Genomic DNA, 17,900 nt, shown 5'->3' on the forward strand with positions numbered 1-17,900 from the left:
CATCATCTTGTTGCAGATGGAGTCACTGTGCATCATTCAACAATTCGGCGCACTTTACACAAGGAGATGCTGTATGCGAGAGTGATGCAGAGGAAGCCTTTTCTCCGCCCACAGCACAAAAAGTGCCGCTTGAGGTGGGCTAAAGCACATTTGGACAAGCCAGCTTAATTTTGGAATAAGGTGCTGTGGACTGATGAAACAAAAATTTAGTTATTTGACCATAACAAGGGGCGTTATGCATGGAGGAAAAAGAACACAGCATTCCAAGAAAAACACCTGCTACCTACAGTAAAATATGGTGGTGGTTCCATCATGCTGTGGGGCTGTGTGGCCAGTGCAGGGACTGGGAATCTTGTCAAAGTTGAGGGACGCATGGATTCCACTCAGTATCAGCAGATTCTGGAGACCAATGTCTAGGAATCAGTGACAAAGCTGAAGCTGCGCCGGGGCTGGATCTTTCAACAAGACAACGACCCTAAACACTGCTCAAAATCCACTAAGGCATTTATGCAGAGGAACAAGTATAACGTTCTGGAATGGCCATCTCAGTCCCCAGACCTGAATATAATTGAAAATCTGGGGTGTGACTTAAAGAGAGCTGTCCATGCTCGGAAGCCATCAAACCTGAATGAACTAAAGATGTTTTGTAAAGAGGAATGGTCCAAAATACCTTCAACCAGAATCCAGACTCTCATTGGAACCTACAGGAAGCGTTTAGAGGCTGTAATTTCTGCAAAAGGAGGATCTACTAAATATTGATTTCATTTATTTTTTGTGGTGCCCAAATTTATGCACCTGCCTAATGTTGTTTAAACAATTATAGCACACTTTCTGTAAATCCAATAAACTTCATTTCACTTCTCAAATATTACTGTGTGAGTCTCCTATATGATATATTTAACTGACATTTTTTATCGTAACAACCAACGATTTATACAGGAAAATCATGACGATTAACAAGGTTGCCCAAACTTTCGCATCCCACTGTATATCTAGAAAAACCGTTCACTGTTGCAGTTATATGTGGTAAAGCCTTTAGTAGCACATTTCAGTAGAAAAATAAGGTTATATTCAGCATTCAGCGCTGCAGTTATATGTGGGAAAGTCCTTTTTGCGGTAAGAACTGAATTACGTTGTGGTGAAATTTTGTAATTACGTTTCACACACTGCTTGCTTACGTGACTACGTCCATAAGAGCGGTGCACCAATACAGGTGAATACATTATGCACTAACCCTGCACAAAAATGCTAACTAATTCACACCAGCCTGCATCTATCTGCGTTATTGCTTACTGGACACTACGGGGACTTCTCTGCAGCATAGAAACCGCACGAGGACCGCTTCTCGCTCTTCCACTGTGGACCTACTTCCCCCTGTTCACTTCAGATCACTCCGCCTCAGGCGCCGTTGTTTTTTTTTAAACTGACAACCTATAACCCTCTGTTGAGAAGCCTTTAGTGGTGTATATCTATGTAAAAATTAAAATATACTCAGCGTTCACTGTTCCAGTTATATGTGGTAAAGCCTTTAATGGCGTATATTAGTAGAAAAAAAAAAAGATATTCAGCGTTCAGCGCGGCAGTTATATGTGGTAAAATCTTTTGGGACTTATTTCGGTGGAAAAAAGAAAATTGTGTTCAGCGTTCAGCGCTGCAGTTATATGCGGTAAAATCTTTTTTGAATTATTTGTGTGGACAAAAAATCTTTTATTCTGCATTAAGTGCTGCACTTATATGCGTTGAAATCTTTATTTATTTTTTTCGGTAGAAATACAAATTTCCACCTCCTCTATTAACTTCCTCATTTCTACATTAGCATCGGACACACTAACTTTACCCTGCCCACCCGGCTATATATATAAGTGGTGCAAGCACCACCTAGGGGCGAATAAAGGTAAATTAAATGACACTGCCAGCCTGTTAAAGGATATTACAGCATGATACCACAATACATTTGATATGACATTTAGCAAGTGCCCACATATAGCACAGAGTGGGACACTGCATCAAGATGAATCAGGCGTGTATCAGCCAGGATTTCCACACATCAATGCCTGATGCATCAGACTAGATTATCCATGGTGCCACACCAACAATTTGACAAAAGAGACCGGTTTCTTCTGGCTACCTGCCTCAGCTACTACCTTCTGCTGTTACCCACCTGATATCACACATCTGATGCCAAGTGCTCCTTCTTTCTCCCACCATCTTCAGCGGGTACTGGTATTGCCAGCCACCTCCACAGTATATAACCTTGCCACTCTGTGGCTTCCTGATGCTGCTGCTACCTCCAGACTCTGTCATTGTGCCATTCTGTGGACTCCTCATGCTGCTGCCACCTCCAGATCCTGTCATTGGGCCACTCTGTGCTCTCCTCATGCTGCTTTCACCTCACCACTATGTCATAGGTCCACTCTGTGGACTACTCATGCTGTTGCCACCCTTCCCACTTCATGACTGGTCCACTATTTTGGCTTTCGGCTTGGTTGACATCATCATTTATTTGACACTTCTTCTGATCTGTCAGAAGGAAGGAAAAACGAGACGCACAACGGATCCTGTCTGTGAAGCAGCTTTAAGGCCTGTACGGTCTCCTCAGTATTGACTTATGATTTGGTAGCCAAAAGCAGGATTGGGTAGAAAACACAAAAGACATGCAAATATTCCATTCACGTGTCATCTCTGTTTTAGATCCACTCCAGTTTTTTTTGCCGTATGCTCAACAGACAGGATCTGTTTTTTCTGGGTAATTATTCTGAACGGATCAGAGAATGGTAAAAATTAATCAGTGACGTCAACACAAACTTACTGCTGACACACTCTCCACTCTGTAGGGGGGCTCTACTTCTATAAGCGTTTAATAGAACAGGTTCTGTAGACAACTATGTGGAATCAGCTGACGAGGGTGTAAAATGAGTGCGCTTTTTCTTGACGCTATCATCTACCTGTAAGGCTGAGTTGATACTTGAGTTATTTGGTCAGTTTTGGCTCCGTGACCGCCCAAATAAGTGAAGTGTGCAGTGATTCTAAGAGCGACGCCAGTCATCTGCATGTCATACGGACTCACAGTATTATTTCACTACCAAAGCAGACTCCCTATGCGTTACTGCAAGGCACAGTGTTCTACACCACTATAAAGGCTCTCAGCAGCCAGGAAATAGCCGTTTTTAATGTAATTTGCCGCAAATTTATTCGGATCAAACCGTTTTTTTCCAGAAAAGTTCGGCGAACCGGCGAATTAAATTTTTTTTAAATTCGCTCATCTCTAAAGGGAATGTGTCACTAGAAAATGACCTGCTGTTTAAATCACGTTTTTATGTTTAACATATTTTTAAAGAATTTTTGATGATTAAAATTTTCCACATCAACATCTATATTTAAACAAAAAACATAAATTTCTGCAGTTTTTGCACTGGCCACTAAGCCTAATAATAGGCGCCACTTCTTGGTCGCTACAGATCATTCTACTGCAGTTACAGTATATATTATTCTAAATCTGCCTGTAATGATAAGGAGATATCACCTCTGTATGTAGATAGCTATATAGACAGGATCCACCATTCACAATAGGTGATTGTCAGAGCTTATCTATTCTTTTCCACACAGAGCATGCCTAGAAAACTCTCCCATAGAAGTCAATGAAGTCCCCTCCTGACCATTGTGTCTATGGACCATGGGGCTGCCATAAAGCAATTTTTTTTTTTGTGCTGTCTAAATGCTGTTAAGATAATATATGTTTGGGAAACAATGAAAAAAATCTGCAATCAGAAAATAAAAACAGATTGGATAAAAATTATATGTGTGATATAAATGATATTTTTGTTGACTCATTTCCTTTAAAGATTAAAGATTAACTAAACCTTTATATGAAGTTTTAATATGTTGTCCCTAATGCCCTAATAAAACTATTTCAAATATACTTTATTAATCAATTTAGTATTTTCATTTTACTTTTACATCCCTAAAGCACACCATTCACAGAGCGCTTAAAACCCTGTTCTCTGTACACTGCTGACAGCTCAGTGGTGTAGGGAGTATGGAGTATACATTTTATAAATGGGAAGCAGCAGTTCTGTGAGTACTGGAAGGAGCGCACATTGCCGCTCCTGCCCATGCTCCCCGGAGGATTACTAACTCCTGGCTTAGCACATGGGTACTCTGTACCCATGTACTATGCCAGGATTAGCTGAGCGGATCTAAGAGAACTGCATGTCAGCTCTTAGCTTAGTGGAGCAGGCAAGAGCAGGAGCCCGCTCCGCTCAGCTAATACTGGCATACAGCGTACCCATGTGCTATGCCAGGAGTTAGTAATCCTCCGGGGAGCACGGGCAGGAGCGCATATTGCGGCTCACTCACAGTGTGCTGCTGCCCATTGATAAAATCTGTACTACGTACACTGCTGAGCTGTCAGTGGTATACAGAGAACTGAGTTTTAAGCGCACAGTGAATAGTGCAATTTAGGAAAGTAAAAGCATAATAAAAATACAAAATTGATAATATTAATCCTCAACCAGTGGCTCTGGTTTGTTAAACTAGCGTAATATTCTGTAGTAGTACTCACTATCAAAGTGGAGAGCAGGCCGGCAGTGTAACCTCTCTCACTCATTCACGCTCCTCCTGCTTCATTCATGAAGTGGGAGGTGAGGTGGGAGGTTACGCTGCTGGCCTGACCGCTGCTTTGAGTGAGCTAGTGAGTACTACTACAGACGATTAGGGTAGTTTAACAAAAAGGGAGCCACTGTTTGAGCATTAAATAAATAAACTTTACATATAAAGACTGCTGTGAGCGGGATCAGTGTAATGGGGTCACTATACACAGGGACATGAGGGGACACATTGATCATTACTGTGACACATAGGGGCATGAGGGGGGACCAGCATAAGATGCTATATGTGTGTCATCCACACGTTCCCCCAAAACAGTGTCATCCACACATCCGCCCATAACAGTGTCATCCACACATCCCCCATAGCAGTGTATCATCCACACATCCCCCATAACAGTGCGTCATCCACAGATATCCCCATAACAGTGCGTGATCCACAGATCCCCCTTAACAGTGCGTCATTCACAAATCCCACATAACAGTGCGTCATTCACAGATCCCCCATTAAAGTACGTCATCCACAGATCCCCCATAACAGTGTTTCATCCACAGATCCCCCATAACAGTGTCATCCACACATCCCTCCATAACAGTGCGTCATCCACAGATCCCCCATACCAGTGCGTCATCCACAGATCCCCCATAACAATGCATCAACCACAGATCCCCCATAACAGTGTCATCTACAGACCACCATTAGTTCAAAACCCACCAAAAGCACACCTTTTTGTTCAAAATATATTTTTTATTAAGCTACTTTCACACTAGTGGCATGGACCTCCGGCAGGGTGAACAGCCTGCTGGAGGTTCGTGCCGCTAGTGTGAAAGTAGCCTTATACTCAAAAACCTAGGTGCGTCTTATAAAGAAAAAAATATGGTAACTCCTTAAAATGCCTTTGTGACCTGCAAAATGGTTACAAACCTCTCATTAAAACAACAGCATTTCCTCATTCCTATTTCACTTTATATATGCACACATTATTTTGGCTGGGAATTTACCTCTGTTTTGATTTCTTCCTCTTCCTCTTTGAGCAACTTCACTTGCCTCTTCAAACCATCTTGAAAGCATGTCTGACATTCTTTGCATTAATGAAGCATTTGTTACTTGGTCACCTATAAATATGAAATGATTTAAAGTTAACAATTAGTTAACCTCTTAAGAGCCAGACCAATTTCAGTTTCTGTGTTTTCAATTTTTTCTACCATCTAAAAGCTACAACTTTTTAAATTTCATGTTTACATAACCATATGAGGGGTTTTTTGCAGGACGAGCTGTATTTTTTAATGGCACCCTTTAATTTACCATATCTTTGGAGGGTGAAACAAATAACATAATTTCACCAAGGTTCAGTTTTTTTTTATTTTTTATTATGGCGTTCACTGCATGCTAAAAAAAAACAGTGATAGAATATTTTATCGTTTTTATTTTGTTTTGACCCTTGATAAAAGCTGGGAAAAATGTAAGATTTTCTTTGCATCAGCATTTTCTGACACCCATAACTAGAGTTGAGCGAACACCTGGATGTTCGGGTTCGAGAAGTTCGGCCGAACTTCCAGGAAATGCTCGGGTTCGGGATCCGAACTCGACCCGAACTTCACCCAGAACCCCATTGAAGTCAATGGGGACCCGAACTTTTCGGCACTAAAAAGGCTGTAAAACAGCCCAGGAAAGGGCTAGAGGGCTGCAAAAGGCAGCAAAATGTAGGTAAATCTCCTGCAAACAAATGTGGATAGGGAAATGAATAAAAATAAAAATAAAATAAATAAAAATTAACCAATATCAATTGAAGAGAGGTCCTCCCATAGCAGAGAATCAGGCTTCATGTCACCCACCACTGGAACAGGCCACTGGCAGATATTTAGGCCCCAGCACCCAGACAGAGGAGAGAGGTCCCATTGCAGAGCATCAGGCTTCATGTCACCACCACTGGAACAGGCCACTGTCAGATATTTAGGCCCCGGCACCCAGACAGAGGAGAGAGGTCCCATTGCAGAGAATCAGGCTTCATGTCACCCACCACTGGAACAGGCCACTGGCAGATATTTAGCGCCCCGGCACCCAGACAGAGGAGAGAGGTCCCATTGCAGAGAATCAGGCTTCATGTCACCACCACTGGAACAGGCCACTGTCAGATATTTAGGCCCCGGCACCCAGACAGAGGAGAGAGGTCCCATTGCAGAGAATCAGGCTTCACGTCACCCACCACTGGAACAGGCCACTGTCAGATATTTAGGCCCCGGCACCCAGACAGAGGAGAGAGGTCCCATTGCACAGAATTAGGCTTCATGTCATAGCAGAGAATCAGGCTTCATGTCACCCACCACTGGAACAGGTCACTGTCAGATATTTAGGCCCCGGCACCCAGACAGAGGAGAGAGGTCCCATTGCAGAGAATTAGGCTTCATGTCATAGCAGAGAATCAGGCTTCACGTCACCCACCACTGGAACAGGCTATTGTCAGATATTTAGGCCCCGGCACCCAGACAGAGGAGAGAGGTCCCTTAGCAGAGAATCAGGCTTCATGTCATAGCAGAGAATCAGGCTTCATGTCATAGCAGAGAATCAGGCTTTACATCACCCACCACTGGAACAGGCCATTGTCAGATATTTAGGCCCCGGCACCCAGACAGAGGAGAGAGGTCCCATTGCAGAGAATCAGGCTTCATGTCACCCACCACTGGAACAGGCCACTGTCAGATATTTAGGCCCCGGCACCCAGACAGAGGAGAGAGGTCCCATTGCAGAGAATCAGGCTTCAGGTCACCCACCACTGGAACAGGCCACTGTCAGATATTTAGGCCCCGGCACCCAGACAGAGGAGAGAGGTCCCATAACAGAGATTCAGGCTTCATGTCAGCAGAGAATCAGGCTTCATGTCACCCACCACTGGAACAAGCCACTGTCAGATATTTAGGCCCCGGCACCCAGACAGAGGAGAGAGGTCCCATTGCAGAGAATCAGGCTTCATGTCACCCACCACTGGAACAGGCCACTGTCAGATATTTAGGCCCCGGCACCCAGACAGAGGAGAGAGGTCCCATTGCAGAGAATCAGGCTTCATGTCACCCACCACTGGAACAGGCCACTGTCAGATATTTAGGCCCCGGCACCCAGACAGAGGAGAGAGGTCCCATTGCAGAGAATCAGGCTTCATGTCACCCACCACTGGAACAGGCCACTGTCAGATATTTAGGCCCCGGCACCCAGAAAGAGGAGAGGTTCATTCAACTTTGGGTTGCCCCGCAATATAAAGGTAAAATTAAAGGATTGAATGAAGTGCCCTGGAGTACAAGAATATACTGTTAAGGGGAGGTAGTTATAAATGTCTAATCTGCACAAGGGATGGACAGGTCCTGTGGGATCCATGCCTGGTTCATTTTTATGAACGTCAGCATGTCCACATTGGCTGTGGATAGGCGGCTGCGTTTGTCTGTAATGACGCCCCCTGCCGTGCTGAATACACGTTCACACAAAACGCTGGCCGCCGGGCAGGCCAGCACCTCCAAGGCATAAAAGGCTAGCTCTGGCCACGTGGACAATTTGGAGACCCAGAAGTTGAATGGGGCCGAACCATCAGTCAGTACATGGAGGGGTGTGCACACGTACTGTTCCACCATGTTAGTGAAATGCTGCCTCCTGCTAACACGTTCCGTATCAGGTGGTGGTGCAGTTAGCTGTGGCGTGGTGACAAAACTTTTCCACATCTCTGCCATGCTAACCCTGCCCTCAGAGGAGCTGGCCGTGACACAGCTGCGTTGGCGACCTCTTGCTCCTCCTCTGCCTTCGCCTTGGGCTTCCACTTGTTCCCCTGTGACATTTGGGAATGCTCTCAGTAGCGCATCTACCAACTTGCGCTTGTACTCGCGCATCTTCCTATCACGCTCCACTGCAGGAAGTAAGGTGGGCACATTGTCTTTGTACCGGGAATCCAGCAGGGTGGCAACCCAGTAGTCCGCACACGTTAAAATGTGGGCAACTCTGCTGTCGTTGCGCAGGCACTGCAGCATGTAGTCGCTCATGTGTGCCAGGCTGCCCAGAGGTAAGGACAAGCTGTCCTCTGTGGGAGGCGTATCGTCATCGTCCTGCGTTTCCCCCCAGCCACGCACCAGTGATGGGCCCGAGCTGCGTTGGGTGCCACCCCGCTGTGAACATGCTTCATCCTCATCCACCTCGTCCTCCTCGTCCTCCAGTAGTGGGCCCTGTCTGGCCACATTTGTACCTGACCTCTGCTGACTCCCTCTGAGTCACTTCTAAGAGACTGGCCTGAAAGTGCTAAAAATGACCCCTCTTCCTCCTCCTCCTCCTCCTCCTCGGCCACCTCCTCTTCCATCATCGCCCTAAGTGTTTTCTCAAGGAGACATAGAAGTGGTATTGTAATGCTGATAACGGCGTCATCGCCACTGGCCATGTTGGTGGAGTACTCGAAACAGCACAACAGGGCACACAGGTCTCGCATGGAGGCCCAGTCATTAGTGGTGAAGTGGTGCTGTTCCGCAGTGCGACTGACCCGTGCGTGCTGCAGCTGAAACTCCACTATGGCCTGCTGCTGCTCGCACAGTCTGTCCAGCATGTGCAAGGTGGAGTTACACCTGGTGGGCACGTTGCATATGAGGCGGTGAGCGGGAAGGCCGAAGTTACGCTGTAGCGCAGACAGGCAAGCAGCGGCAGGATGTGAACGCCGGAAGCGCGCACAGACGGCCCGCACTTTATGCAGCAGCTCTGACATGTCGGGGTAGTTGTGATTGAACTTCTGCACCACCAAATTCAGCACATGCGCCAGGCAAGGGATGTGCGTCAAACCGGCTATTCCCAGAGCTGCGACGAGATTTCGCCCATTATCGCACACCACCAGGCCGGGCTTGAGGCTCACCGGCAGCAACCACTCGTCGGTCTGTTGTTCAACTCCTGCGCGGTGTGGGGCCTGTCCCCCAAACATATGAGTTTCAGAATGGCCTGCTGACGTTTACCCCGGGCTGTGCTGAAGTTGGTGGTGAAGGTGTGTGGCTGACTGAATTAGCAGGTGGAAGAAGAGGAGGAGGAAGCCGAGTAGGAGGAGGAGGCTACAGGAGGCAAAGAATGTTGCAGTTAGGGAGATATAGCATCCCTGGCCGTGCTTACTTGTCCACGTATATGTGGTTAGGTGGACCTTGCCACAGATGGCGTTGCGCAGCGCACACTTGATTTTATCGGATACTTGGTTGTGCAGGGAAGGCACGGCTCTCTTGGAGAAGTAGTGGCGGCTGGGAACAACATACTGTGGGACAGCAAGCGACATGAGCTGTTTGAAGCGGTCTGTGTCCACCAGCCTGAATGACAGCATTTCATAGGCCAGTAGTTTAGAAATGCTGGCATTCAGGGCCAGGGATCGAGGGTGGCTAGGTGGGAATTTACGCTTTCTCTCAAATGTTTGTGAGACGGAGAGCTGAACGCTGCCGTGTGACATGGTGGAGATGCTTGGTGACGGAGGTGATGGTGTTGGTGGTACATCCTCTGTTTGCTGGGCGGCAGGTGCCAACGTTCCTCCAGAGGCGGAGGAAGAGGCCGAGGCAGCAGCAGAAGAGGTAGCAGGGGGAGCCTGAGTGAGTTCCTTGTTTTTAAGGTGTTTACTCCACTGCAGTTCATGCTTTGCATGCAGGTGCCTGGTCATGCAGGTTGTGCTAAGGTTCAGAACGTTAATGCCTCGCTTCAGGCTCTGATGGCACAGCGTGCAAACCACTCGGGTCTTGTCGTCAGCACATTGTTTGAAGAACTGCCACGCCAGGGAACTCCTTAAAGCTGCCTTTGGGGTGCTCGGTCCCAGATGGCGGTGGCCAGTAGCAGGCGGACTCTCTTGGCGGCGGGTATTCTGCTTTTGTCCACTGCTCCCTCTTTTGCTACGCTGTTGGCTCGGTCTCACCAGTGCCTCTTCCTCCGAACTCTGAAAGTCAGTGGCACGACCTTCATTCCATGTGAGGTCTAGGACCTCATAGTCTTCCACCCAGTCTTCCTCCCTGACCTCCTGTTCAGTCTGCACACTGCAGAAAGACGCAGCAGTTGGCACCTGTGTTTCATCATCAGAGACGTGCTGAGGTGGTATTCCCATGTCCTCATCATCAGGAAACATAAGTGGTTGTGCGTCAGTGCATTCTATGTCTTCCACCGCTGGGGAAGGGCTAGGTGGATGCCCTTGGGAAACCCTGCCAGCAGAGTCTTCAAACAGCATAAGAGACTGCTGCATAACTTGAGGCTCAGACAGTTTCCCTGATATGCATGGGGGTGATGTGACAGACTGATGGGCTTGGTTTTCAGGCGCCATCTGTGCGCTTTCTTCAGAAGACTGGGTGGGAGATAATGTGAACGTGCTGGATCCACTGTCGGCCACCCAATTGACTAATGCCTGTACCTGCTTAGGCCTTACCATCCTTAGAACGGCATTGGGCCCCACCAAATATCGCTGTAAATTCTGGCGTCTACTGGGACCTGAGGTAGTTGGTACACTAGCACGCGTGGCTGTGGCAGAACGGCCACGTCCTCTCCTAGCACCAGAGGGTCCACTAACACCACCACGACCATGTCCGCGTCCCTTACTAGATGTTTTCCTCATTGTTACCGTTCATCACAATAAGAAAAAAATTATTTGGCCCAATGTATTGAATTCAAATTCAGGCCTTTTTTACAGGCACCTAACACTATCTGGCTATCTATTTAGGTACTGTATTACACTAATACAGGCACAGCAGTAAACACAGATTTAGCTGAATATAAATTGTAGGCCTAGTATTTAGGCCCTGGATGGATGACAGGTATCCCTTTACGGACAGAATTACACTTGGAGATGCACGGTAGCGTGTGAAGTTATTGAGAATGACCCTATCAGCACCTTCAATGTAATATACCCTTTTATGGATAGATTTAAACTTGGCCTGATACAGCAGAAACCACTGATTTAGGGAATTGCTAAGTTGGGAATTGTATTTCAACCCAGAACAAAAACTGTGCTTTGACGGACACTAAATAACTTTACCAGCCACAGCAGTAACCACAGATTTAGCTGAATATAAATTGTAGGCCTAGTATTTAGGCGCTGGATGACAGGTATCCCTTTTACGGACAGAATTAGACTTGGAAATGCACGGTAGCGTGTGAAGTTATTGAGGATGACCCTATCAGCACCTTCAATGTAATATACCCTTTTATGGATAGATTTAAACTTGGCCTGCTACAGCAGAAACCACTGATTTATGGAATTGCTAATTTGGGAATTGTATTTCAACCCAGAACAAAAACTGTGCTTTGACGGACACTAAATAACTTGACCAGCCACAGCAGTAACCACAGATTTAGCTGAATATAAATTGTAGGCCTATTATTTAGGCGCTGGATGACAGGTATATGTTTACGGACAGAATTTGACTTGGAGATGCACGGTAGCGTGTGAAGTTATTGAGAATGACCCTATCAGCAACTTCAATGTAATATACCCTATTATGGATAGATTTAAACTTGGCCTGCTACAGCAGAATCCACTGATTTAGGGAATTGCTAATTTGGGAATTGTATTTCAACCCAGAACAAAAACTGTGCTTTGACGGACACTAAATAACTTTACCAGCCACAGCAGTAAACACAGATTTAGCTGAATATAAATTGTAGGCCTAGTATTTAGGCCCTGGATGGATGACAGGTATCCCTTTACGGACAGAATTACACTTGGAGATGCACGGTAGCGTGTGAAGTTATTGAGAATGACCCTATCAGCACCTTCAATGTAATATACCCTTTTATGGATAGATTTAAACTTGGCCTGATACAGCAGAAACCACTGATTTAGGGAATTGCTAAGTTGGGAATTGTATTTCAACCCAGAACAAAAACTGTGCTTTGACAGACACTAAATAACTTTACCAGCCACAGCAGTAACCACAGATTTAGCTGAATATAAATTGTAGGCCTAGTATTTAGGCCCTGGATGACAGGTATCCCTTTTACGGACAGAATTAGACTTGGAAATGCACGGTAGCGTGTGAAGTTATTGAGGGTGACCCTATCAGCACCTTCAATGTAATAAACCCTTTTATGGATAGATTTAAACTTGGCCTGCTACAGCAGAAACCACTGATATAGGGAATTGCTAATTTGGGAATTGTATTTCAACCCAGAAAAAAATATATCCTTTGCCAGACAGCAGACAGTATTACAATTGGCTAGCCACAGCTGAAACACCAGATTTAGGGTACTGCTATTTTGGCAATTGTATTTCACCCCTCAATAAAATAGCAAGCACAGCCAAGCCACTGATGTAGGATATAGCAAAAAAAAAAACACACTATTGATGGTTAAATGGACTTGGTGGCAGCTTGTGCTGGCGCACCATAAGACACAAAATGGCCGCCGATCACCCCAGAAAAAAGTGACAGAAAAACGCTCTGGCTTCAGTAAGTGTTTTTGAAGAGTAAATCACTGCCTAATCTGGCCCTAACAGCAGCAGCTGCATCCTATCCCTACACTGATCAGAGCAGACTGACGTGCGGCGCTACGTGACTTCAGCTTAAATAGAGGCTGGGTCACATGCTGCACTGGCCAATCACAGCCATGCCAATAGTAGGCATGGCTGTGATGGCCTCTTGGGGCAAGTAGTATGACGCTTGTTGATTGACTGCTTTGCAGCCTTTCAAAAAGCGCCAAAAAAGCGACGAACACCGAACCCAAACCCGGACTTTTATGAAAATGTTCGGGTCCGTGTCACGAACACCCCAAAATTCGGTACGAACCCGAACTATACAGTTCGGGTTCGCTCTGTCGGGTATTTATTTCATATAAGATATGAAATCATAAAAATTATGATTTCATATTTTTATGAAATATGAAAAATTAAAAATTTAAATTTTTATTGGCGGACATATAAACGCCAGTTCTTTTATTGATGAGATCTAAAGTTAATTTGTGCAGATAATGAAACAGGGTGCAATTAATTATATAAAATATAATTTATTACAAATAAATACATGCAGTAAAAATGGCATACAAATGAATACAAGGATAATATCAAAATTGACCACAAAATGATGCTCCGCCGTTTACGCCGGGCTTACTTAATTTAGTACACCAAGTACAATACAATGTTATTCAAATTATTATCAAATTATTACCGATTATTAAAATATTATAATGTAACAATAACAACAAAACAATAGAAATGAATCTGTGGAAAATTCCTTATGCTCAATCAAGTAATATGGCAGTAAGAGACATCTTATAAATACGCCCGTCGGCCTAACTACGGATAATAAAATCCGATCAGAGATTCCACTCTGATAGCAATATTACAAGAATTCTAATGATGTGCACGTTCATTAAAATTTCCCATAAAATTATTGTTTTAACACTATTGACCCACTAATAATGGGGTCTCAACTATATGCCAATTGGAGCGATTTATAATTACTGCAAATGAAATAAATTATACATTACCCCTGGCTTTGGGATAAAGAGCTTTTAGAATGGACTCAGCTTTCCAAGGTTCAGATATGTCCCGTCCTATGGTATGTTCCTGACGTGTGAAGTGATGCTGATGAATAAATCTTTGTAAAGAGTTCCGTTGTGAAGAAGTCCTTGTGAAGTTTTTCCTTTTGTGAAGTTTGTGAAGTGTTTGAAGAAGTTTTTGCTCTCCCAAAAACTGGATCAGATATCCCCATCCTTATCTATGCCCATCCCCTCTTGGAATAGGGATTACCAATTAGATAAGGTGGGTGTGACGTATGTTAAACATGGGGGTGATGTCACTTAACTGACATTCCTCAGAAACTTCTGCCCATCTACCACTTGATGGCACTGTTGTATCATATAACAATTTTGAATATTTTAAGAATTAACATATATACAGATTGTTTTATTACTACTTAAACTTTGCCCTTTCACAGCTTAAATCAATTAGGAGGGGCTCTTTCTGACACTTTGCTCAGACTGACTGGCGGTATCAGAAGTTTCCCTAATCCCTGAATTTATGGGGCAGATAGGAGTAATGATGGTTTTTCTGGTTTGTGTACCTTAACTGTCTTCAGCTATTGAGTAATGATGTTTGAAATAACATCAGCTCCTCTAAAATAAACCCTATTTAAGAAATTTCCACTTAAACACATTTTATATCCCCTAGAATATACCCTCTCAGTGAGATATAGACATATAAAGATACATTAATAATATTTGGTTATAATACATCAATATTGCATAGTATATATGAATCATTAATAAGTTCAAACGCTAAATAAATGCACACAGGAATATATCTATATGCGAATATATGAATAGATATCTGTTCCACACCAGATGTGTTTTATGGACGTCTCTTATCAGATCATGGTTTAGCCATGAAACACCCATTGTTCCTCAGACAGACAAGTTTAGAGAAACCTGTGTAGATAAATCCATGTCTCTAAACAATAATAAAAGTATAGTCTTCTCTATATATTCACTTTTAACACATTGAACTTGCTATGAACCCATCTTGGTTTTTTTCAGGTTCATGCTGATCACATGTTGTTAAAGGCAATGATCATCCATATTGAATATGGTATCATCAGATACATTGTACACTTATGAAAATGCACAACAGCTCATCCCTACCCATAACGTTTTATATTTCTCTCTACAAACCTGAATGAGGGATTGTTTTTTTGCAGGGGAACTGTAGTTTTGGGGTCGCATTAATTTTTGATTAGTTTTTATTACATTTCTATCCAAAAAATGACAAATTGTGCATTTTTTTTCTGCTACAGCATTCAGCGGGGGAAAAATTATGATATTTAAAAAATTATTATATTTTAATAGTTTGGACATTTTCAGACATGGCAATACCTTTTTTAATGTTTATTTTTATGTGTAAAAGTGTGTGATTTAAATTTTTAATACTTTTGGTTTATTTTTTATTAAAAAAATTACTGTCATTTTTTATCTTCTTAGGTAACTTATGGGATTCTGAAGCTGCCTGTCGAGCTGTGCCTCAGACATAGCATAGCAGGTAGCTCACTATGACAGTGCTGGAAGTCTTCACAAGGCGCCAGGATGTCACAGCAACTAATTGGAGTTATGCAATTTCACTGTGTGGTGCTGATAGGAGGACAGAGAGAGCCCTCTGTCTAACCCAAAGATGCCAAAATTGACAGTGGCATCTGAGGGGTTAAATGCCCAGGCCTGGCATCATCATTGATCCCGTTCACTGCCAGGGGGTGCTGGCTGTATAATATCACGTATGGAGAGAGCTCACTCTATACAACCCTTGAAAGCTAATTCCGTAGATGCACAGCATTATGGGGTTAAAACACAATAGTTGGCACTAAGACAAAGTCTAAGATCAGAAACTCTACTTTTGTCTGTATAAGCTTTCTGCTATTAGCTATGCTTAGAGTAGTGCAAGGTCAAAAGTACTCTGCCTTAGGGCTCATGAACATGAACTTATTTTTAGTTCGCATCTGATTCACATTTTTTACAGGTTGTATGTGGACCCATTCACTTCAATAGTGCCTGTTGTGGAAAAATTTTTGTTCGCCGTATGGTCGCCATCTATCCTATGGAGATGCACAGATTAGTTCGCGTTCGCATTCGTATCTGCGCAGAAACTTTCGCATGATGGTCTGGTCGTCCCAACCTGTATCTGATTTGTGCCCGGCCTGGTATTACTGCAGGATACCAGTGTCATGGCGCCGGCTGAGGCGGGAGGGATGAGGACCGTCGAACAAAGGTTTCCTCACCCACGAGGATAAGCGCGGCAACGGGAAAGGGCGCGAATAAGTGTGCGAACGCGCAAACATAAGTTTGCGCAATCATTCATATCTTTGCCAGCCAATCACTTCATACCATAACCTGTCTCCCCATTGGTCATGATTGTAAGACCGCCTTCCAGCCAATCACTTCATACCATAACCTGTCTCCCCATCGGTCATGATTGTAAGACCGCCTTCCATCTTCTGGTATAAATAAACCTTGCCTAGCTGTTGGAAGCAGGCACATTATTGGATCCTACTTAAAAACGTCTCTGTGATGTTATTTTGGAGGAATTGCGCACACATCGACGCACACTACACCAAGGATTTCCCGATTGTACTTCTGGCGGTTGTTTTCGGTTGTGAGAATGAGACAAAGGAGCAAACGGCGATATCAGCGCCCTATGTCAATTCCGTCGCCCAACAAAAAAACCGAACATGTCCTATTTATGTCTGTTTTACGGACAAGGATAGGACAGTTCTATAGAGGGCAGGACGTTCCATTCCGCAAAGTGCTGAACACGCGGCCGTTATACAGGTTTTGCAGATCTGCAATTTGCAGACCACAAAAACTGTAACAGACGTGTGTATGAGCACTTAAGTCAATTATCTAAATAAATAAATACATCATATATATATCATATAGTCTCCAGTACTATAGAGGCAGAGAGGCTAAGACAAGGGAATTTGAACACCTCAAAGGAGCCTTAAAACTTGTGGGTATTCAGATTGGCCTCCTGTTAAAACTGACAAAACAACAAAAAAGAATATCAAGACTGCCAGTGTGGAGAACTTGGTTCTTCCGTGTATATCTGTAAAAAATAAGACCTCATACAAGTACATTGATGAAAAAACTAAAAAGTTATAGCTCTTGGAATGCAATTTTTTAAAAATGCGCGTGGTCACTAAGGGGTTAAGGAGAATGGACACTTGTCCAATACCATATTGCATCTCAGACACAGAGGAGGCCTGATTCAAAAGAGATGTGAAAGAATCTGTTTACATTAAACTGGAGAAATTAAGCTTGAATAGAAGTAGAGGGTTGCGACATCTATTGGCCGTCTCATAGCCAGTATGCCTGCTACTGCCCACCGCACCCAGGGAATGAGCACACCATAGCCAGCTCCAAGGAGTTCCCTGGCGTGGCAGCTCTTTAGACAATGTGCTGACGACAAGACGCGAGTGGTTTGTACGCTGTGCAATCAGAGCCTGAAGCGAGGCATAAATGTTCTAAACCTGAGCACCACCTGCATGACCAGGCATCTAAATGCAAAGCACGAGCGGGCAGTGGAGTAAACACCTCAAAAACCTTGAAAGATCTCAGGCTCCTCCTGCTCCCTCTTCTGCTGCAGCCTCGGCCTCTTCCTACCCCTCTGGAGTGACAGTGGCACCTGCCACCCCGCAAACAGAGGATGTGGCAGCAACACCACCATTCCCGTCTCCAAGCATCTTCACAATGTCCCATGGAATCGTTCAGCTGTCCATCTCCCAAACACTGGAGAGAAAGAGGAAGTACCCCCTACCCACACGCGATCCCTGGCTCTGAATGCCAGG

The 17,900-nt window shown here is 44.4% G+C and overlaps 1 protein-coding gene across 4 annotated transcripts in view; it reads right to left on the reverse strand.

The window, feature by feature from the left end:
- Nucleotides 1–17,900, reverse strand: part of DCAF6 (DDB1 and CUL4 associated factor 6) — a 1,234,054-nt gene that overhangs the window by 785,899 nt on the left and 430,255 nt on the right. For all 4 annotated transcript variants that reach the window (XM_040424129.1, XM_040424128.1, XM_040424130.1 and 1 more), the window contains exon 10: nucleotides 5,607–5,720. In XM_040424129.1, coding sequence (XP_040280063.1) covers nucleotides 5,607–5,720 — 114 coding nt within the window. The remainder of the gene's footprint in view (nucleotides 1–5,606; nucleotides 5,721–17,900) is intronic.

This window comes from Bufo bufo, chromosome 3 (genome assembly GCF_905171765.1).
Source record: "Bufo bufo chromosome 3, aBufBuf1.1, whole genome shotgun sequence".
In the NCBI taxonomy this organism is placed as follows: domain Eukaryota; kingdom Metazoa; phylum Chordata; class Amphibia; order Anura; family Bufonidae; genus Bufo; species Bufo bufo.